The sequence below is a fragment of the Chrysochloris asiatica genome, unplaced genomic scaffold, assembly GCF_000296735.1.
Source record: "Chrysochloris asiatica unplaced genomic scaffold, ChrAsi1.0 scaffold00076, whole genome shotgun sequence".
NCBI classification, from domain to species: Eukaryota; Metazoa; Chordata; class Mammalia; order Afrosoricida; family Chrysochloridae; genus Chrysochloris; species Chrysochloris asiatica.
This window is the reverse complement of record NW_006408594.1, coordinates 2,548,788-2,570,735: the sequence shown is the minus strand read 5'-3', so window position 1 is coordinate 2,570,735 and position 21,948 is coordinate 2,548,788. Positions and strand designations below refer to the sequence as shown.

At 49.5% G+C, this 21,948-nt stretch overlaps 1 protein-coding gene across 1 annotated transcript in view; it reads right to left on the bottom strand.

Annotated features, from left to right (window-relative positions):
- Positions 1-423: 423 nt before the first annotated feature.
- The window catches only part of NPTXR (neuronal pentraxin receptor), a 25,864-nt gene continuing 4,339 nt past the window's right edge, over positions 424-21,948 (bottom strand). The window contains exons 5-9 of the mRNA XM_006865265.1: positions 21,573-21,945; positions 6,624-6,849; positions 4,504-4,751; positions 914-1,093; positions 424-648 (exon numbers count right to left, since the gene is read on the bottom strand). Of these exons, the coding sequence (XP_006865327.1) occupies positions 424-648; positions 914-1,093; positions 4,504-4,751; positions 6,624-6,849; positions 21,573-21,945 (1,252 nt within the window). The remainder of the gene's footprint in view (positions 649-913; positions 1,094-4,503; positions 4,752-6,623; positions 6,850-21,572; positions 21,946-21,948) is intronic.

The window sequence follows — 21,948 nt, the reverse complement described above, 5'->3', positions numbered from 1 at the left end:
CCGGAAGGGTGAGGCTCTAGGCCTGCTGCATGGAGTGTTGGGGTGGACAGCCACCTTCTCCATTGTGCCCTTCCCTTATATTTAACTCAAGGGAGTGCAGTTGAGAAAATGGAATCAAACAGGATGATGATTCCAGTGCAATGCTAGGAGGGTAGACAGAGCTCTGGACACTGGTACTCTCCCGTCCAGCCCTGGACTCACCCCAGGCTTGACCTGGTGACTCGTGGTGCTTGTCCCCATCTAGATGGCATTGGGGATACCCATCACAGGCAGGGTAGGGCATTCTGGAGGTGTGGGGAAGGCAGGAGGGAAGCAGGGACTTGGAGACAGGGGAGGCCAGTGCATGGACAGGCTGAGAAGGGGATGCGCCCCTCAAGTCCCTGAAGTGGCAGGCAGGGGAGGGGCCCTGGACGAGGTGGCTCCTCATGCCTTGGCCCTCCCCTTGCAGACATCAAAGTTGGCCTTGGTCGCACCCCCGAAGGCTTCCACCAGCTTGTCTTCCCAAGGGATGACATTTCCCAGTAGCGGCTCGGTACAGTTGGCAATGCCCAGGACCTGGGTAGGTGTCAGGGCGTGGTCCCACATGTTAAATTGAGAGATGTCACCCACAAAGGCCTGGGTGGCGTCAAATCGGCCACCAAGGGTGTCCTGGCCAGATGAGCAAAGAGAGGAAAGAGACGTGAATAAGGGAACATTAGAGACAGCAAGCATAAACACACTGAATTAGGTCCTGTCCCTGCCAAAATCTGCCCCCATGATTCTAGCTCCTTGGGGTGGGGTGTCTCTGCTCTCCCTGGGCCTCAATCTACCCATGAGAACAAATGATCACTGCTGGGCTTTCAGGTTCCCTTGGTCCCATCTCCAGAATAGGCCCTGGGGAGATCTGTTTGGGCAACATCAGCCTGGGTCTTACCTGCTCCTGGCCCAGGATGAGGATCCCATGAGGCTTGATGGGATGCCATGAGGCTAGGTTCTCACCAGAGCCCCGAAGCTCGCCATCTTGGTAGGCAGACCATAGGCCATCCCGTGTGGTCCAGGCAATGCAGATGTGGTGCCAGCCATTGTCCTTTAGGCTCAGGGGAATCTGGACAACCTGGACACACAGGTTCCCAAACTCAGGTCAGAGGTCCCACAAGGACCAAGTGGGAGCAGTGGAAGAGGGACCCTTTCTCTCAGGGACTGATCAGGGTTGACCCTCCACTTCCTCCCAGTCCAGCATCTTCCCCTGACCTCCCTCCCCTCTAATCTAACCTAGCCATGTGGTCTCACTTAGATCACAAAGGGTGATTCAGTGTTGATTTTCAGTTGTTCCCTGGGAGTTTATTCCTCCTTAACAATCCTGGAAAGCCATTCGGGGTAGGGGCTGCATCTCATAGTCACGCCTTCCCCTTGAACACCTTGCTCAGTGCCCAGCAAACAACAAAGGCTCAGATTTCCTGGCCCTGCTTTTGCCACCAACAGGGCTTCCTCTCTGGGCCTCAGTTTCTTCATCTGGAAAGGGAGGCGGTCAGATCAGGAATAGTAAATATGCAGTCACTGTTTTCTCCTCCACCCAAAGCAGACATGATTAATCAATTATGAGCCTAGACTAAGCCTCAGAATCTTTCTCATCACAGTGCTTTGGGGAGGCACTTGCTAAGTGATTACAGCTGGCCTGTGAGATTGATGGCACTTGCTGTGTGTGTGGATCTGATGTTCCCAAGAGGCTTTTGATCTCAGAGATCACAACTGAATGAAACATTATTTGATGCCTTATTTGGTGACAGGCCTTGCTCTGGAAATGGGGGAAATGGACCCAGTCTTAGCTTTAAATGTGCTGAGTCTGAACAGGAAGGAAAGATTTCAGGGACGACACTGCAAGACAAAATGGCATAGGATCCATATGCGAGACCAGAGGCTGTGAAGTCCAGAGGAAGAGGCGGGTATGGAAACAGAAGATACTTAAAAGGCAAACCAAGTGGAGGCCACAGCATGAGTGAAGGCTTAGAAGCTGGAATCAAGGGAAACAGTGAATAGCCTGCTAGATTTGTTGTTGTTAAGTGCCATTGAGTGGGTTCCGACTCATAGCGACCCTATATAGGGCTTGTGAAGAGTGGCTGGTGAGCTTGAACTGCCAGTCTTGCGGTTCAAACTGACCTTGCAGTCTAGCACATTAACCTGCAGCACCACATCAGGACTCAAGTCTGCTAGATAGATGCTCTAAAGGATTCCAGAGGCTCCCAGAATAGTTCACCTAATAGGGTTGCTGTAGGATAAAGCACTGGACCGTAAGGTCGGTGGTTCAAACTCACTAGCGGCTCCTCAGAAACCCTATTAGGGTCGCTATGAGTTGGAAGTGACCCAACGGCACTTAACATCTATTGGGCTGCGTAGTGCCCTGTCCAAGGTGCTGATTTCCTTTCACTAGGCACTAAGCTCTGATCTCGGACAGGGGCAAGGATAACAATCAGGTGTCAGAAGGGAACAGAGTAGCAGGATCTAGATGTAGCCTGGCCACCTTGATCTTCTTAGGATCACAGGAGAAATTCATTACCTCCCTGGGCCCGTCTCCTCCTCAGGACACCCACGAAGGGTAGCTCCTATGGAACTGGGTTTGGATGGGTGTCTACCACTCCCAATGGCTGTGCGGCTGTGGACTGGTCACTGTGGGTTTGATATATATAGTGTCTGTATTTATGTTGTTGTTGTTAAGTGCTGTCGAGTTGGTGCCGACCCATAGCAACCCTAGACAGGGTTTCCGAGGCTGTAAATCTTTACGGGAGCAGAACACCTCATCTTTCTCCCGCGGAGCGGCTGATAGTTTCAAACTGCTGACCTTAAGGTTCGCAGCCCGATTTGTAACCACTCAAAAGACCACTATGCCTGTAAGACCCAAAGCAACGTAACAGATATGGGAGGGGGAATGGAGGTAATTAGAGCTTGCTTTCCTTCAGCCTTTAATTACCACATCCCTGCAAAATCATCTCCCACCTAAGGTCTGTCCTTGTCCTGTCCTACAGTCAGATCAAGGTAGGGAGCTGGGGCTCATTCCTGGGCATGGGGAAGATGGGTGGTCCAGGGGAGTAAGAGGAGAGAGGTTAAAAGGTTGTTTCTGGAAGCTGAGAGCCTAAATCACCTCTTCACCAGTTTGTTTCAGGGTGTGCTATTTCCCCTCTCTGAGCCTCAGCTTCTCCATCTGCCAAACAGGGATAATGCTGGCACCTACCTTCCAGTGCTGTTGGAAGGAGCACGTGTGATAATGCAAGTAGATAATGTTAGCACAGAGCCTTGGGTAATAAAGATAGCTTACAGTTATCAGAAGAGTCTGGTGTAGTATGTAGGGCAAGGATCAGCACTGACCTGCTAACCACAAGGTTCAAACCCAACCAGTTGCTCCTTGGAATACAGGGTCGCTATGAATCAGAACTGACTAGATGGCACTTAACAACAACATTTATCAGAGCAGCCCCGGTGTTGGCTGGATTAAATGTTGGCTGCTAACCACAGGTTTGTAGTTTAAATTCACCAGCTACTCCATGGTAGAAAGATGGGGCTGTCTACTGTAAAGATCAACAGTCTCAGAAGCCCTAAAAGATTGTTCATTCTGTCCTACGGGTTCCCCATGAGTTGAAATCAACTTGACAGCAGTGGTTTTGTTTGGTTGGTTTATTTACATTTATCAAGACTTGCTAAATGCCAAGCTCTGTTCAAAGCACCTTGTTGTTGATAAGTGTAGTCAGGTAGGGTCTGATTCATCATGAATCCTGTGTAGGGTTTCTGAGGAACAGCTGGCGAGTTTGAACCGCCGACCTTTCAGTTCAAACTGACATTTTGGTTTGGTGCTTATTCTATAGTGCCACATCAGGGCTTCACCTTATATGCATTTAAATCACTTATTCCTCACCACAACCTAGAGATGTGGACTCTCATCAGTCCTGTTTAGCAGACAAGGAAACTGAGACACAGAGAGTCAGATAGGTGCAGGAAGGGTAAGTGATTAAGTCCAATAGTGGCTAAGGGGCAGAACAAGGATTCAAACCCAGCATTCAGGCTTCCGAGTCTGACTCTGCACTAGCCTCCCCGAAAAATGGGCAGGGGTAGAGGGGCTCTTCCCAGGGGAACAGCAAGGAATAGGAGTCCACCAGTATAATCCCTTCCTCTCTTTCTCCCCAGGTAAGTCCTTGGGCCTCACCTGCTTCTCCCTTTGCCTAGGAGAATGAGCATGGGCCCTGGAGAGAGATCTCCAGCTCTAGCCCTAAAGCCAGGTTGTTGGGGAAGTCATCAATCCCTGTGAGGCTCACATGCTTCATCTGTGAAATGGGAATGATATTTCACACCTCAACAGCCAGGACTACTTCTGCTTGTCATTATATTCCCAGAACCTAGCCTGAGACACAGTAGACATTTAATGTGTGCTGAATTGAAAGAGCCACCCTGTAATTGAGACCCACCCAGTCCAGCCAGGACCCACCTGAGTCACGTCGGGGGCTCCTGCCCTCCCCACCCTGCCCATCCCTTGTTCACCTTGTCATTGATCAGCAACTCCATGGGGTCATGACCCGCCTCCAACAGCACAATCTCGTTGGCCTGCCCAGGCACCGAGTAGGAGAAGGGGGTGCCCTGGCCAGTGCCGCTTGACCGGGACTGTAGCCACATGCAGATGGTGAAGGCGTACAGCTCAGGCAGCGCCTTCCGCACGCGGGCGTACATGTAGTTGTTGCGGATTGGAATGCTGATCTTGAAGGCATCTGGGGGGTTGTAGGCAGAGGACCCTGAGAAGGAAGGCAAGTTGGAGATGTAGGGGGTCTGTGGACACTGGCGGTAGGTGGGCAGGGTGATAGCCAATCATTCCTGGGCAACTGCTGTGACCAGGCACTAGGTTCCTTTCTGTCCATTTCCACTCTGCCTCTGTGTTGAGGGGAGAGGTTAAAGCACAAGGGTCCTGGACCTGAGGTGTCTTGGGTTCAAATTCTGCCTCCACCACTTACCATCCATGTGGCCATTGACAAGTTAAAGGGTAACAGCCTGTTTCCTCAGTAAAATGGAGCTAATAATACTTCTTCCCTCCCAGACCTATGCAAGGGTTGAATGGGACAAAATATTTACAAGGCCTGGCTCACAACAAATAAATATGGTAATAAAAGTATTGTTTTATAGTCCGCTGCCTATTTAACAAGTATGATAATACTTTCTTTCCCAGGCACCATTCTAAGTGATTTTCCTATGTTCTCTTATTTATTCTTTGTAACAACCATATGAGGCACTGAGAGGTTAAGTAATCTCCTCAAGGTCACACAGCTAGTAAATAGCAGAGTTGGAATTTGAAGAAAACAATCTGGAGACCAGATATCTAGTCTTTAATGTATCTTTCAGCTCTCAGATTCTGGGCTTTTTTGTCTTGAATATAAGAGGGCTTTCTAGAAGCAAGGGGTAAATTGGAGAAGCTCTTTAGGGGAGGGGATGGTACAATACCACTAGGGAGGGAGTCCTCATGCACTGCCATCTGCCTGGAACCTCCTGATTCCTGTAGAGGCAGGAACCAGCTGGGGGTCCTCCCATGGCTGGTTGTTAAGGGCCGGGAGTACGACGTGGGGGCTGGGGATGGCAGGGTCTCAGGCCTGCTTGGGTCTTGGGGTGGAGACTGATGTGATGCATCATGGTCAGTGACTGCCTCTTTGTACCCATTTCAAAAATGAAGAAGTTGAGCCTCAAAAAAGGAGGTGACTTACCCATGGGCACACAGATGTCTTACCCCCACTGCCCTTTGAGAGTACAGTTTCCCAACTCCTTAGGAGACACAATGTAGAGAGCTAGGGTCTTGGCCTTTGTCACTGGGTAGGGACTGAGGTTGCCTTTCCTATCCCTGTATTCTAGTTGGGATGCTGGCTACAGAGTCCACCAGGGCTGCCCCTCTTCTGCACCTGGCTCTTCTGCTCTAAAATTTGTTTCTCCACATTTGCTTTCAAGGACTAGTTTGAATTCCACCTCCTTCAGGAAGTCCTCCTGGATTTATCCCCACTCATGATTCCTAAACCCCATTTCTCAGATGAGAAAATGCAGGCCCAGGCAAGGAAAGTGAGCTACCAAGACCACAGAGCAAGCCAGAGACAGATGTGGGGTCAAGAGCCAGGCCTCTTGACGCTCACACCTGTCCACTGCCCGTGACGTCATGTTTTTCTAAAACAGTAGCAGTGCCAGGCCTGGGTGTGAAATAAAAGACAAAGCCCTGACTGATTTGTCCGAAGAGTGTTTCGTGTGGTGGCTAAATGCACGAACCTGGAGTCAGACAGACCAGGATTGAAGGGTTAGATCTACTAACTGACTGTGTGATCTTGGGCAAGTCACCTAGCCTCTCTGAGGCTCAGTTTTATATCATCTGTGAAATTAAGATAATAACAGTATTAGCCCTGTAAGGTTTGTGAAGATGAAACCAGCAGGCATATCAGGCACTTAGCCCAGTGCTCAAACAGAGTGAGAGCCAGGAAGTGCGTTTAACTGTTCATGATGATAATAATCCTCTCTGATTTTCCTCCCCCTCCTGTGTTTTGTAGTCCCACCATCCTGTTCAGCTTTAGCCTCTGGATAGTATGAAAAGGTTTGGTGAGTGTTTCTGTCTCCCTAGGTCTTTTGGGCCCAGGACCCACCATGCTCCAGCTCGGCCACACGACCATGTAGCTTGTCCAGCTCCTTTTCTACCTCCTGTCGCTGCCGGTGGCTACTGTGGCTGAGGGCCGTGCGCTCCTTCTCCAGCGCCAGCACCTTGGCCAGCAGCTGTCCCTCCAGCTCATCCATCTTGGAGTGCAAGGCGGTGGGCACTGCAGGGGCCGGGGCCGGGGCGGCTGAGAAGTTCACACGGGCTGGGAGCTCCTGCTGCATATGGAGCAGAGAAAGAGGAGCATGTGAGGTCACAGGGAAGGAGGAAGGAAAGAAGCATGTGTCTGGAAATGCCCCAGAGGAGTGGACTCAAGTAAGCCTCAGCTTCCCCACACGCAAAATGGGGATACCAATTCCAACTTTACTCAGCATGCTTCCTTAATGCCTAGCACTGGGTGGTACCAACAGTTAAGGCTTAAGACACTTGGCTACTGACTAAAAGGTTGGAGGTTGGGGTCTATCCAGAGATACCTCAGAAGAAAGGCCTGACCATCTCTTCTGAAAAATCTGTCACTGAAAACCCACTCTACTCTGACACACGTGGGGTCATCATATATCAGAAGCAACTGGATGCAAACTGGTGAGTTGAATGGTAGCAAGTTCTGTTTCTATGTTAGCAGTGATCAGAAACAGACCCGGTGACCACCCTCAAGGACATCTCATTCTAAGGTGGGGGGATGAGGGAAGAGTAAAGCACCCAGTGGTTCTAGTGTGCAGTTGGGGTTGAGAGCCACTACCTGGTCATGCATGGCTGGAAGGTGATACACCCACAAACCCACCAAGGGGTGGACTGTCTTCACCTCTGCTCATTCATTTGACAAACTATTCCCAAACAGTGATATGGTCAAATCTCTGTGCAGACACCCAGAGGTCTGGAATAGTGCTCAGGGGTGTGGTCATCCCAGGGACAAATCACAGACACCAGAGTCTGACAGCCCAAGGCCCAAGCCAGCTCTGTAACCAGCTTTGCTATGTAATGCTGGGTAAATCCGTTGCCTCACATTCAACTTGGGACAACTGTAGCTACTGGGAAAGGCTGTAGGAAGGTTATGGGTAATGTCAATAAACAGACTGTTTGTGAAAATGTACTGTTTGGGGCAGGATAGTTCTAGGTGTACCCTCGCAACCCCCTACTCTGCTTGTAATGACACCCAAGTGTTATAGAGTCTCGCTGATTGCCTTTCTCCTGGCTCTACCATCCTAATTTGTGATCCAGCAGTCAAGAAACTTGGACAAGAACCAGGGAGACCTCTCATTCCCCTAATGGTGAAGCCACAGGTCTAGATTCTTGGAGGGGGCATGGGATCATCAGTGTAGTTGTTAAGTGCTGTTGAGTCAGTTCCAACTCACAGCAACCATGTATAGGGTTTCCCAGACTATACATCCTTTTGGAAACTGAAAGTCTTATCTTTCTCCTGCAGAGCGGTTGGTGGGTTCGAACTTCTGACCTTGTAGTTCACAGTCCAGTGCTTATCCTACAAATGTTCCTGGGTTTATCAGTTGGAGATTCATAATTCACTGAGCTTCTGGGACACAAATTAAACCTCCCCCACCTCCCTGGCTTCCTCCCTCCTTCTGTTACTCAAGGCTTCTCCAGGCCCTAGAGGCTGGGTGCCTCTCATTCATCCTGGCCCTTGGCACTGCCCCAGCTTAGGGCCCAGACATGATCTCTTTGGAGTCTCCATTTTATTCACTGAACAAAATTCAGGGAGCACAAACTGTATGCTAGGCACTGCCGTAAATTCAAAGCCTAAACCCAAAGGCACTGCCATTGAGTTGCTCCTCAGGGTTTCTGAGGCTGTAAGTCTTTACAGAAACAGATTGTTTCATCTTTCTGTCATGGAGTAGCTGGTGGATCTGAACCATCGACCTGTGGTTAGCAGTCTGGCACTGCCCCAGATGTCAAAAACCAGCTGAAAGCAAAACAGAAACCCAAGCACATACTGAGACCTTCCAGAGTTCCCGAGCAGAGGGGCTGGCTCTGCAACTTGGGGCAAATACAGCTCTACATGTCCTATCCCTGGCCCTCCTGGTTATCTTTTTGGTGACACTGGGCAAGTTACTTAGCCTCTCTGATCCTTTCCTGACACATGACAAGGGGATAAATGTGTCCCCTGCTACCAAGTGCTGGGGGCAGAGCATGTGCAGGCCAAGTGCCATGCTCAGCCCAAGGCCTGACACCTTAGCAGTTCCTTCTTGTGCTGGACAGTGAAAGTGACCAGGGTTGAGCAGCTGGAGGGCTGACCCTTGGTTCTACAGTTCTGCCTGGGGCTGAGGGTCAGGAGAGGTGACTTCACGGGTATCATTTTCTCTCATCCATAAAATGGGGCTGGTGATGTACACCTTGTGGGGATGCTGTCAGGATTAAATAATGGGATGTGGGGGAAAGGCCTAGTTCAAAGCCTACCCTGAGTGGGGATTTCAGGTCAAGGGTTCCAGTACTTGGGGGTGGTAGGAAAACCTGTGGGTCCCAGCAGACACCTCACCAGCATTCCCTTACTGGATCTGCTTAATGAGACTCTGAGGCCTGTGTCTCCAGTGTCCTCATTTAATGGGTGGGGGCACTGGGTGAGAATCACCCCAAGAGAAAGCAGCAGAGCCAGGATTCGAACCCAGGCACTCTAGCTTTCCAACACGTTTTCAATCACTCTGCTCACAACCTCTCCCACCACCTGCCCTGCAGCCCCTGTAGGACCCCTTCTCTCCCTTGGTCTTGTCTTTCCCTAAGTTCTGCTGGGGGCTCCAATGAGAAAGGTTGCTTCAAAGGCTGGGTGTTCTGGTACCAGATCAAATGCTCAGTCTGTGTAGTCCTGTGTGTGTACTTGTGTGCTCTTGAGCGGCTTTTTCCAAAAAGACTTCAGCCCTTCCGCTCCCCATCTGCTGGCGGTAGGAAGGGACTGATGACCAACCTCTCTTGCAGGTTGTGCAATACGGCCCTGAGATGCAAGTCACTGAGTGGTCCAGGTTGGCTCTGGGGAGGTTGTAGGGGGCTCAAACCACCTTACTTGTTCACCATATCCTAGGTAAGAGATCACAACAATGCAGGTGCCTGTTTGGTCACCAGGCTGGTGTGGAGGCCAGGTGAGGTGGCAGGAGAAAGGAATGAGTGACCAGTGGGTTTACACTGATCTTTGCTACCCTGGGAACTCCTTCTAACCCTTAAGTCACGTAGGAATCTTGGTTCTGGTATGAAGCAACCACAAAACCTCACTTTTACCTTCTGTAAAATGGGACTACTTCCCACCCCACCCCCCTCCTGTGTAGGCACTGGCCCTCCAGGTCTGTAAAACGTTATGCAAACCGAACACACTGGCGGAGAGGCAGTTTGTTGCCCTCAGGGCCTTCACTTGACCATGGTCAGTCTACAGAAGTGACAGCGCCAGCCACCCACTGTCCGAGCTGGCTGGACTTTCAGAAACCTCAGGTGTAGGCATTCAGCTCATAGGGTGCATTTCTATCTCCGGACTGGAAGGGGCCAAAGCAATGTCCCGTGGGTCCCCATGCTCTCTGCCCACAGTAGTCCTCCCTGCTCCACGTCATGACTGAGTCCCTGTACCAGGACCATCTTTGCACTTCACACGTATTACTCACGAAACCTCACAACCACCTGTGGAGGTTAGAACTCTAATTATTCCCATTTCACCAGCTGGGACACTGAGGCAGGTGTCCTTAAGAATTTTCTACAATGGTAGCACTGGGCAAAGTTGATGCTTCCTCTCTCTAGTAAAGTGTGCCCCCTCGCTCAGATGGAGGACCAGCTACCAGGAAGGAATAGGTCGTGGAGGGCTATTGACAGATGCGCTGTGAAGCGAAAACGTGTGCGCTGAGGGGGTGGGTGCACAAGCTGTTCTTTTCTCAGAGCCGCCAGCTCTGCAGCCACCAGGAAGGCAGGAAGGGGGTGGGCTCACCGGATCGCGTGTGGCCCTCTCCCCACCCGGTGTCTGAATCAGAACAACACGACTCGCCGCCCCCCCACCCCGCCTCATTTTTCCATCTGCCGCCGGCGCAGGCTGGGCCATGTGGGCTACCGGACTCATGCCAAGTGGGATGGGTGACGACGCCATCACTCCCTCTCCGTTCCTGCAGGACACTAAAAGGGGGGCCCAGAACCCACGGCTTATTCCAGTGGGAGTCAAGGGTGGGAACTGGCGTAAATATTCAGGGCCTGGAGCCAAGTGCTCTAGTCCCAACCCAGCTGCTTAAGTGCTGGGTTCATTACCACTAGGAACAATAATTAATGTTCACAGCACTGTGAGCACCAGGTCCGCAAAGTGCACACTTCGCACCACTCACCAACCCAGGGAAGAGGCTCAGAGAGGGGTGGTCGCCTCTCAAAGGTCACACAGCTGCAAAGCTGCAGAGCAGGACCCCAAGCCCAGACCCTCCTCGGCTGGAACCTGTGTCCATTCCTCCATCTTGCCCAGATAGTCTGGGTCTTCGTTTGCTAGTTTGCCAAGTAGGGCAGTGCCAGCTGCCTGGCCCACCTTGAAGGCCGGTAGAAGAGGTTATAGTGGTCATGTGAGGTCATGTCCCATAGGCAGCAGCATCCAACTGCAGTGTGGGCAGCGTCACAGAGGGGAGTGGGGAGGAGAGAAGGGTCCTGCCAGTAGAGGGCAACTCAGAGACTTGGAGAATATGAAGAAAACTCAATCTCCTCATTCCATCCAAGGGTCACGGAGGTTCCTTCAGGATTCAGAGTCAGGGTTCCCCACTCTGCATAGCCTACCCTGCCTCAGACATCCTAGGGTCTGGCTTCAGGGGCTGCAGGGCTATCTCTTAGCCTACCCCAAGTCCTGTCAGCTCTACTGTAACTGCCCAGGTATACACCCTGCTTCCACCAGCAGACTGAGTTTGCTACCAGCCTTGTTCCCCATTGGCAAAAGGGCACAATAATATCACTGCCTCATGGCACTGCAAGGCTCAATGAGTTAACAGATGTAATAAATTCAGAGTAGATGTGGCACACGCATATGCTAAGTCTCAGCTTTCATGATTAGCCTTAATACTAATATTACTTGCTATTTTGTTGCTAAGTGCCATGGAGTCGGTTCTGACTCACAGTGACCCAGTATAGGGTTTCTGAGGAGCAGTTGGTGGGTGGGTTTGAACTGTTGACCTTGTGGTTAGCAGTCCAGTGCTGATCCTAAAGTGACACATCAGGACTCCAATATTGCTTCTTGTCGTTGTTGCCAAGTGCCGTCGAGTTGGTTCATACTCATAGTGACCCTGTTTAGGGTTTCCAAGGAGTGGTTGGTGAGTTTGAACTACTTACCTTGCAGTTTAAACTAATCTTGGAGCCCAGTGCATTAGATATCTCTTACTAATATTACTTGTTTTGTTAAATGCCATTAATTTGGTTCCAAGTCTTAGTGACCCTGTGTAGGTTTCACAGGAGCAGAAAGGCTCAGCTATCTCTCGGGGGGTGACTGATGGGATAAAACTGCTGACCTTGTGGTTTGCAGTCCAACACTTATTCTCCAGTGCCACACCAGGACGTCAATATTACTTAGGCATCAATTACTACGTTACTTAGAGTATCTCTTATTGCTAACATCACTTAGACTATTTCTTGAACTACCCTACCCTTTTCTAGCTCTAATCCTAAATTGAATCATTAAATTGTGAAAAGAATGGGTTACAGGAGGACACACCCCAGTTTGACATCATTTATGTAGGGTTGTACGTAAAACACTCAAGAGGATGCGAGCGGAGTTCAAAACATTCATGGAAAAATTTCATTGTTTTTCGATTTCATTTTCCACAAACTTTTTGAAGTCCCTTGTATCATATATGATTAAGGGACACATGATTAGGTGGTAAAAGTTGGTATGAAGGAATGCACGAGAGAGATCAAAACACATTCAGGACCTCAGAGATCCACTCTCGGAAGTGGGGAGGTTTGGAGGGAGGGGTATCGGCAGGAGGAGATGCCCTGGCTCGTGAGCCAGGGGAGCACGTGGGGGGTACTGTCTAAAGCTTTATGGATGGCTGCAATACAATGATTTCTTTAAAAAGAAAAAAAAAAAACGCTGCTGGTGGTGATGGGATCCCAGTGAAGACTCTTGAATGTGGGAATCTAACCCTGAAGTCTTAACCATCATCTATCTCTCTGGCTCCTTCTTCCCTGCCCTGTGTGACTGCACCCAGAGGCAGCCATCGAGACCACAAACACAGTCATGTCATCTTCTGTCTAAAACCCTTCACTAGTCCTCCTCCCCACAGCCCCGTTTCACTCCCTTGGCCTCAGCCAACAGTTCCCAGCAACCTCTGACCTCTTGGCCTACCGAGAGTGTTTCCTCCTGCCAGGAACTCTCTTCCTGTCCTACTCCTACCTGTTCCTGGCCAATGCCTGCTCACCCTCCACATGGTGGCTTGCTTGAAGCCTGGGCTAAGGTGCTCCAAAAGGAAAGGAGAAGAGTTTGAGAGCTTCTCTGCCCCACTAGCATCTGAGGAGCATTCATTCACTCACTCATTCATTCATTCATCCATCCATCCATCATTGTGTGCCTGCATCTTTTCTGGGCTTCCCATTGATCAGATCTATGGTTTTGAGCAAGTTGCTCAGCCTCTCAGAGCCTCAGTTTCTCCTGAAGTAAAATGAGGAGTATAGGGAACATAATTGGTTTTATTTTGTGGGCTGTCTGAAACCCACCCTAGCATTCAGTGGGGATGATGTGCCCAAAATTGTCCTGGTGAGGTACACCCACATTCTCCACTCCATGAGGAGTGCCAACTTCTGAGCTCCATCCACCTCCGCAGGCAAGAATTGGTGAACAGTCCACAGAATGGCAATATGCACAAGAAAAGGTGCTCGTTAGCGTGAGTCATCAGCGGAATGCAAGTGGAACGCAGGCTCCTAACAAGGACCACTCTACACACCCACCAGAATGGGAGCAGTTTTTAAATGACCACAGCAAGGCAGGTGACGCGAAGCATCCGGAAGGTGGGCGTAGAAACTCACTAACACTTGGAAAAACATTTGGTAGCTTGTAAGCTAAACATGCTTCTCCTATGACCCAATTGTTCCACTCTTGGGTATATTACCCAAGAGAAATGAAAGCCTGTAGCCACCAAAAGGCATCACAAGAATGTTTACAGTTTTGTTTGTAGTGACTCATAGTAGAATGGGCAAATGAATTAACGTATATCCATACTGTGTTCTTAAGGAACTCTGGTAGCATAGTGGTTACGAGTCTGGCTGCTAACCTCAAGGTCAGCAGTTCGAAACTACCAGTCATTCCAAGGGAGGAAGATGAAGCTTTCTGTTCCTGTAAAGATTTACAGCTTTGGAAACCCTGTACAAGGTCACTATGATTTGGAACCAACTCGGAGGCACATCACCACCACCACTCTGTGTTCTTAGAAGCAAAGATGGAGAGACTTTGGCTTATTACCTTTGGACACATCATCAGGGAAGAGGAACCTTTAGGAAAGAACATGATTGTTGGTAATGTGGACAGTGGGTGGAAAGCTAGGGAGGCCCTCTGTGGCGGAAGCAATGTACTCAGAGAGCAGGTAATGTTTCCTTCCATAGGACATGAGGTTACTGTGAACCAGAGTCAAATCCAATGGAAACAAAAAACAGCAACAAACATATCCATGGAGTAACTTACATAGTAATTAACAACACAAACAGTAGTAGCAGGAAAGTAACAAATGACACATGCAGCATGGCCGGAAAGACATAATGTTGAGTGAAAAATGCCAGATACAGAGGGGTACAACTGTCTGACATTCAAACACATGCACAACTGATCTATGTGGACAAAAGTCAGAACAGTAGTCACTGATGACAAAGGGTTGGTTTGGGGGACTTTAGAGAAACCTCTGGGACACTGGAAATATTCTGATTCTTGATCTGGGTGGTGGTATCATGGGTGTATACATCTGTCAGAATTCCTTGAGCGCTACACTTAAGATCTGTGTAGTGGTGTTACTAAAGTGGGTGCTACCCAATACGGTAACTCATTGTGTCTCCATTCTCCCCCCTGGACCTCTTCCCATACCAGACCATCCTTCAAAACTCAAAAACCAAACCCACTGCCACTGAGTCGATCCCTACTCATAGCAACACTGTATAGGGTTTCTGAGGCTGTAAATCTTTTTACGGGAGCAGAAAGCCTTATCTTTCTCCTGTAGAGCAGCTGCTAGGCTTGAACTGCCAACCTTGCTATTCTAAGGACTCCTTAGACATGTTTTGTTGTACTGTATTACTCATAAATAGTAATTCACATCTACCACTCCTTTTTTTCCCTTAAATTACTTCATTTTCAAAAGAGCTATTGACAAAGGTTCACAAATACTAGTGATGGTGGTGGTTGTGTGCCATTGAGTGGAGTATGACCCTGTATAGTGTTTCTGAGGCTGTAAATCTTTACAAGAACAGGAAAACTCACCTTTCTCTTGAGAAGTGACTGGTAGATTGAAACTGCTGACCTTGTAGTTAGCAGCCTAGCTCATAATCTGCTAAACTACCAAAGCTGAAGGGGCTCTGGTAGTTTAGTGGTTATGAGTCGGGCTGCTAATCTCAAGTCAGAAACTACCAGAGGTTCCGCGGGAGAAAGATGAGGCTTTCTGCTCCCATAAAGATTTATAACCTTAGGGTTTTATATATATATATATATATATATAGGGTTGCTATGAGTTGAAGCTGATTCCACGGCACAGAACCACCACCACTATGTTGTTGTTGTTGTTGTTATGTGCTGTGGAGTCGGTTCTGACCCATAGCAACCCTGAACAAGGTTTCCGAGGCTGTAAAACTTTATGGGAGCAGAAAGCCTCATCTTTCTCCCACGGAACAGCTGGTAGTTTCGAACTGCCGACCTTGCGGTTCCCAGCTCGATTCGTAACCACTACACCACTATAGCTGATCATAAATTGCAGCTAAAACACAAAACATTGACAATATCTGTGACTATAAAGCATTAGCAACAACACAAACTTGTAGAGCATGCAGATGAATCACATGATGATTCGAAGAATCATTGTAACTGGGTAATAATAGATGGAGCACATTGTTGAGCATGCAGATGAATCACATGATGATTCGAAGAATCATTGTAACTGGGTAATAATAGCTGGAGCACATCAGAAGTTTCAAAAAAGTAAATTAGCACAGAGTTTTAGTCTTGTCAGTATATTATCAGTATTATTATAATGAACTACAGGGGTACTTTACTTTTAAAACAATAAATTTCTGCTGACACACTGCGCAGAAATTTCATAGACATTCATTAAGGTGTCACCTAGTGGGGTCACACCCCATACACCCCCCTAGTGACACACTGGATTTGTGTCCTTTCTAAATTAAGCTAGGTGAGATATATTCTGAATGCAAAATATATCTAAATCCCACAGATGAGACCCAGTCTTCTGCTCAAGCAAGGGTGGGCAGGTAGCTGGGATCTAGTTACTTACATCCTAATACCAGCTATTATTCACGAGATTTGATTTCCTGCCAGGCCCTGGGGTGAGGGTGGTGGTTATGTGCCAGGGAGCCGGTTCCAACTCTTAGCGACTCTGTATAGGGTTTATGAGGCTGTAAATCTTTACAGGAACAGAAAGTCTCTTCTTTCTCCCTTAGAACGGCTGGTAGATGTGAACTTGATGACCTTCCAGTTAGCAGCCCAATTTGTAGCATACTGGTTATGAATCTGGCTGCAAACCACAAGATCAGTAGTTCAAAACTACCAGCTGTTCGGTGGGAGAAAGATGAGGCTTTCTGCTCCTGTAAAGATTTACAGCCTCGGAAACCCTGTACAGGGTCACTATGAGTTGGAACTGACTCCACCACACATAACCATCACCACGCTAACAGAGCTCCTTGTCAAATACTCTATTATCTTATTCTGCCCCATGAGGAAAGGCTGTTTTTATGTCTATTTTGCAGATGAAGAAACTGAGGCTGAGAAAGTCAGCAGCTTGTCTAAGGCCACAAAACTCTTAGTGGACCCGGGCAGTCTAGTCCCAGAGTCTGTGCCTGGAACACGATTCTTCATAGCCACTCAGGAGGAAATCCAGGGCCAATTCTCATTCGGGGGCTGGGAGGTTGGGGGGAAGACTGAGGGAGGGCAGTGCAACTCCACATCCTCAAACCAAAGGCCAGTGGGCAGAACCTTCTTCAAACATTCTGCTGGCCCCTGGTTGACAAAGGGGCAGGACCAGGGGAAGTGGTACCCACCAAACAGCTTCCAGAATGGGCAGCAAAGTACGAAAAAAGCACAAGCAATCAATATGAGTTCAAAAGAGGTGTCAATAAATCTCAGTTACTGTGTTTATCTACAGATTTCCCAACTGAGGGTGGTGGGTGGGGACAGTGAGGTTGGACACACATTCACATGCATGCACAAACCACGAAATTCCTAATTCAGGAAGTATCTTCCCAAATACCCAGAATTTTAGAGCCCAAAAGGACCCGAAACCAAACTGAGCCCCACCCCCATTTTACAGATAAGAACACTGAGGCTCAAAGTAGGAAAATGATTAGCTAGTAATTGTCTGGTTCCGTGTTTCCTCCATATCTGGAGTCTCCATTTCCTCATCTGCAAGGTGGGGATACACAGATTACTTCATAGAACTAAGACTGAATATACAAAATAAACTAATACATACAGTCAGCGCCTAATAAGTGTTTGCTGTTGTTATCACCATGATTATTATCAAAAGATCCATAGCGAGCTCCTTGATGATCTCACTAGCCATTGGGACAAACCTTTGCTGGCCTCATCACATTCGCTCTGCGTGCCATGGACAGATATTGTCAAGTGCAGTGTCAAGCAAAGACGTCTGCCCTCACCTCTCTTGCTCATTCTCTCAAAGAAGAGTGAGGTCTGATGGGTCTAGAGCAAATGAAGAACAGCAGTTCTGGAGTCAGATACTGCCAATTTCAAATCCAAGCTCCACTGCTGTGTGACTTCTGGTCAGTTTCTTAACCTCTCTGAAACTCAATTTCTTGATCTAAGAACGGGAGCTAGAAGAGTACTTCCCTCACAGAGCTTTCATGAGGGTTAAATGAGAACAAACACGGGGCCTAACACTCAGCAAGTGCTAAGTGGTCTGTTAGTGTAAGCTATAACTGTTATTACAGCAAAAGTCAGAGGTCCCTAAGTCTAGAGTCCTCAGTAAAAGGCAGGGGGTTCCTTGTCTGGTTCCCACTCCAGGGTTATGGAAGGTCAACCACCTTCATGTTATTTGATGGGTTAAAGAATGGCTTAAGTCAATCTTGAAGTTCCAGTTTACACATACATTAAATTAGTGCCAAAATGGAAAACAGAAGCATGCATACATGGCTGGTTGCCATATGAAAGATACAATCCTCATTGGAAAGTGATTCTTGGTCATGGCTGTGAAAAGTTGTTATCTTCTGACCCATTAACCCTAGAGAAATAAGTCAACAGACTTAAAGAGAGAGACAGAATCCAAACAAACATCTATCTGCAAGAAATTGATCCTATGATGAGCACCTAACAGAAAAATAATTAGAAACCATCTACATCTCCAACAATAAGAGGCAGGCCAAATGACTGATGAATGGTAGAGCTGGGGAGGAATCCCAGGCAACATTAAAATGGTAATTTCATAGCAACCCAGAAACAAAGTATCTGCATATGGATAAGGGCTGAAAGGGGACTGCACAAACGTACTAAAAAAAACCCAACCAAACCCAGTGATGTAGAGTAGATTCTGATTCATGACAAACTCATGTGTTACAGGATAGAATCCCATAGGGTTTTCTTGGCTGTAATCTTTTTGGAGGCAGATTGCAGGGTCTTTCCTCTGCATTGCTGCTGAGAGGGTTCAAACCACCAATCTTTAGCTGCTGAGTGCAAACCACTTGTGCCACCCAGGGACCATTCAAAATGGGATAAGGTGGTGGAATTAAATTCAGTTTCCCTCTAAAAACCTTTGGACTTTTCCCCACTAGACAATAAAAACAACAACATAGAAAAGAAAACACAATTTCCACCTAAGCCCTCAAATGTGAAGCCTGGATGGAAGGGACCAAGCAGGCAGAGCTCCCCTTTCCTTTGTAGGCTCAGTGAGGGGAGGATGCAAGGAAGAGCTGAGGGTGATGCAAGCAAAGGAGGGCACAGAGTGTGATCATGGAAGGCTTTCCGGAAGAGGTGTCCTCAAAGCAGATTCTTAAATGAAGAGCAGGGATGCACTGTGGGTGATCTATGCAGATGCAAGGAAGAACTGGGAGATGGGCTGGAGAGCTGGGTCAGATCTGACAGGGCAGCCTGGGAGCAGGCGAGTTCCTACCATAAGTCCCTTCCACAGAGGAGCCCCCTAGCAGGGCTAGGAAGATCCCTAGGGCTGCCTGGAGGAGGGCTGATGGACGGGTGCTCTGGAGGTGGGAGATGGTGAGAAGGCTGCCGCAAGAACCCAGGGAGATGATGCTGATAGGAACCAGGAGTGGGAGGGAGGAGTCAAGGATGGCTCCCAGGGTCATACCTGAGAGGCAGGTTCAGGAGGTGCTGAATTCAGGTGGAAACACTGTGAGGTAGGGGGTGAAGTGGGACATCTCTGGGCTAAGTTGGACCCACTGGCCTGGAGCTCCAGAAGGCAATCTGGGCTAGAGGGGTATCATAGAGCAGGGTGTTGGAAGCTCTGGGGCATGGCAAAGTTTACCCAGGGACAGTGAGAGTGCACAGACCCCACAGGAAGCAGGGAAGGAGGTGGAGAGGAAGGAGAGGGCAGTGGACAAGCCAAGGGCAAAGAGACTTGGAGAAGGACATGACTCGAGAGGTCAGATGGCTGACAGGGGTCCAGCAAGACAAGGACAGAAAGTGCACCATGGTGGAAGAGGGAACGAGTGATGAGGAAGTGACCCTAAAAATTAAGAGCATCCTTTTGAAGATACTGAATTAGAAGAGACGGGGAGAAACTGCACAGTGGCTAGAGGAAGCAAGAGGTTCTGCTGACACCAGGCGCTTGACCCCAAGCCTGCTGCCTGGCTCCAGAGGCCAGTCCCCCAGGCTGGCTCTGGCTACTGCTCCTAAGACAGACAGACCTGGTGGCCAAGAAGCATCCTGCCTTTTCCTCTCCACATCCACTGCACTCAGAAAGCAGAGGGCATGCATGTGGGGAAGCCAGGGTTCCCCGAGCCGGAAAGCCTGATCTGGTGCCAAAGCCCAGTCATCAGGATCCTCCCAACCTCAGCAGGCTAACCAGATGGAGACCACCCTGCCAAGTGCCGCAGGTGATGGCAGAACAGGTATTAGACAAGCCCAGCCTGCCAGTTCCAGACGTGGGGGAGCCACCTGTGCCATCTGTGTGTGTGGTGGGTGGAGGCTATGACAGGCAAGGAGGAAGTTTACTGAAAATCAAATCTTTTTTTTAAATTTTTTTACACATTACTATAAACTATTTCCTAAAAGGACGGTTTGTTTTTAGTTTGATTTTTGACTCTATTAAAACACACACACAATTTATAGCTTAATGATAAAATTAGTAATCACTCAAATGGGCTGAGTACTAATTATCAGGCACTGTTCTGGAAACTTCACAGAGATGACCTCACTTAATTCATCTAATACTCTAGTGAGGTAGGTGCTATTATAATTATCCCTATTTTACAGGCAAAGAAATTGATTACACTCTCTCTTGACCCTCTCATTCTAGAAACACCCACAGAACTGGTGTGGGGAAGGATTCTGGCCTGGCAGACAAGACCCTCCTTCCTGCCTCTGCCTCTCCCTTGAAGTGTGCCCTTAGGGGATCTATAAGCCACCTGGCTGCCATGGTGACACGCTGTGGGGTGGGTACCAACCCCAGCACAGACTTTTGGGAGGGCACCCGCCATGGCCACTATCAGCTTTCCATAAAGGCATCCTTCATGCTGCTCTGCTAGGGATGGGGGTCCTTGCATTTGTTCCGTCCCTCTGCTTTGCCTGGGGGTGGGGGTGGGGGAGCATTCCCTTTGTGTGTAGGGAAGCCATGGAGAAGGCAGCTGGTGCTCTAGTCTGTACCCACCCCCCTTCCACAGATCCAGTTTGTCTGTTAAATCCTCAAGTTTTCTAACCCTCTTCCCTGGGGTCTGGAAATAAGTCAGTAATGGCTGATGTCTCTGGTGGTTTGTCCTGTCCAGTCTGACTGTCCTGCTCAGTCTGACCATCTGGGGGCTTCTCTGGGGAACCACAAACAGTTTACCACAGGGAAGAAGGGTTGATAACCTTTCCTAAAGAGCAAATGACTAGCCAAGACAGACTTCCTCTGCAGTACCCCATGTATCAGGCTGTGAATCGGATCAGGGCCACCAAGAAGCGGTGGGCTCCTATTTCACTCAGATACCCAGAGCAGCAGGCTTTAGGGTATCAGCAGTTGAGGGGGGCGTATCTGAGCTCTGGCTGTCAGTCTGAGATGAGTTGGGTTGAGGGGCACCCGGATTTGGCTAATGGGCCTACTCTTCCCTACTCTTGGGCATAAAGAGCAGAAGATGCCAGCCTCTTTGGTTGCAAGTACTGTCTCCGGACCATAGGGAGTGTGTGGGGCCGGTGTTGCTTTGAAGTGTCAGATTAAGGAAGTGAAAATGACACTCAATAAACTCTGAATTTGTGCCAAGCAGTTTCCCATCTAATCAAGCGACCTGAATTAGTCCCCACTACACGTGAACACTGTTGTACCCATTTTACGGACGCAGACTCTGAGGCTCAGAGATGCCAGTGCCTGGACAGGTGCAAGGAAGGGAAGGAGCCTTTTTCACTCGTGCCCGGCGCCTCAGACCCTATGCAAGACGCTTCTTTGTGTCTCCTCCGGTTATCTTTCCCCCTCGCCAGCGACGGAGAAACGCTACTCCCTGGAACCCAGACGGGCAACAGGAGGCTCAGAGACCCGCGGGGGGTCCTGTTCAGGGTCCCTCAGCTCCGTTACCCGGGCGCCCTTCCCACTGGGCCGGCCCCCCCACCCCACCCCCCGACGGCGCGGGCGGCGCTCACCTCGATGCGGTCAATGCGGTCCCTGAGGGCGCGCACGGCGTCCTCCAGCTCCAGCACGAGGGCGGGCGAGTCCCAGGGCCCGTCGGCCATGGTGTCGCGCCGGGGTCCGGCGTCCTGGAGGCCTCGCGGCAGGCCGCTCTCGCAGCGGCCCAGCTTGCCAGTGAGCTCGCGGATGGTGTCCTGGTCGGCACGGATGCGCGCCTCCTGCTGCAGCGCCGTCTGGCGCAGCTGCTCGGCCGTGCTCTGCAGCAGCAACAGCTCCTCGTGCTCGCCGCCCGCCGCGTCGCCTGGCTCGGCCCCCGACGGGCAGGCGGCCGCCAGCGGCGTGCACAGGAAGCGGCTGAAAAGCGGCCCGGGAGGCAGAGGGTGCGCGCTG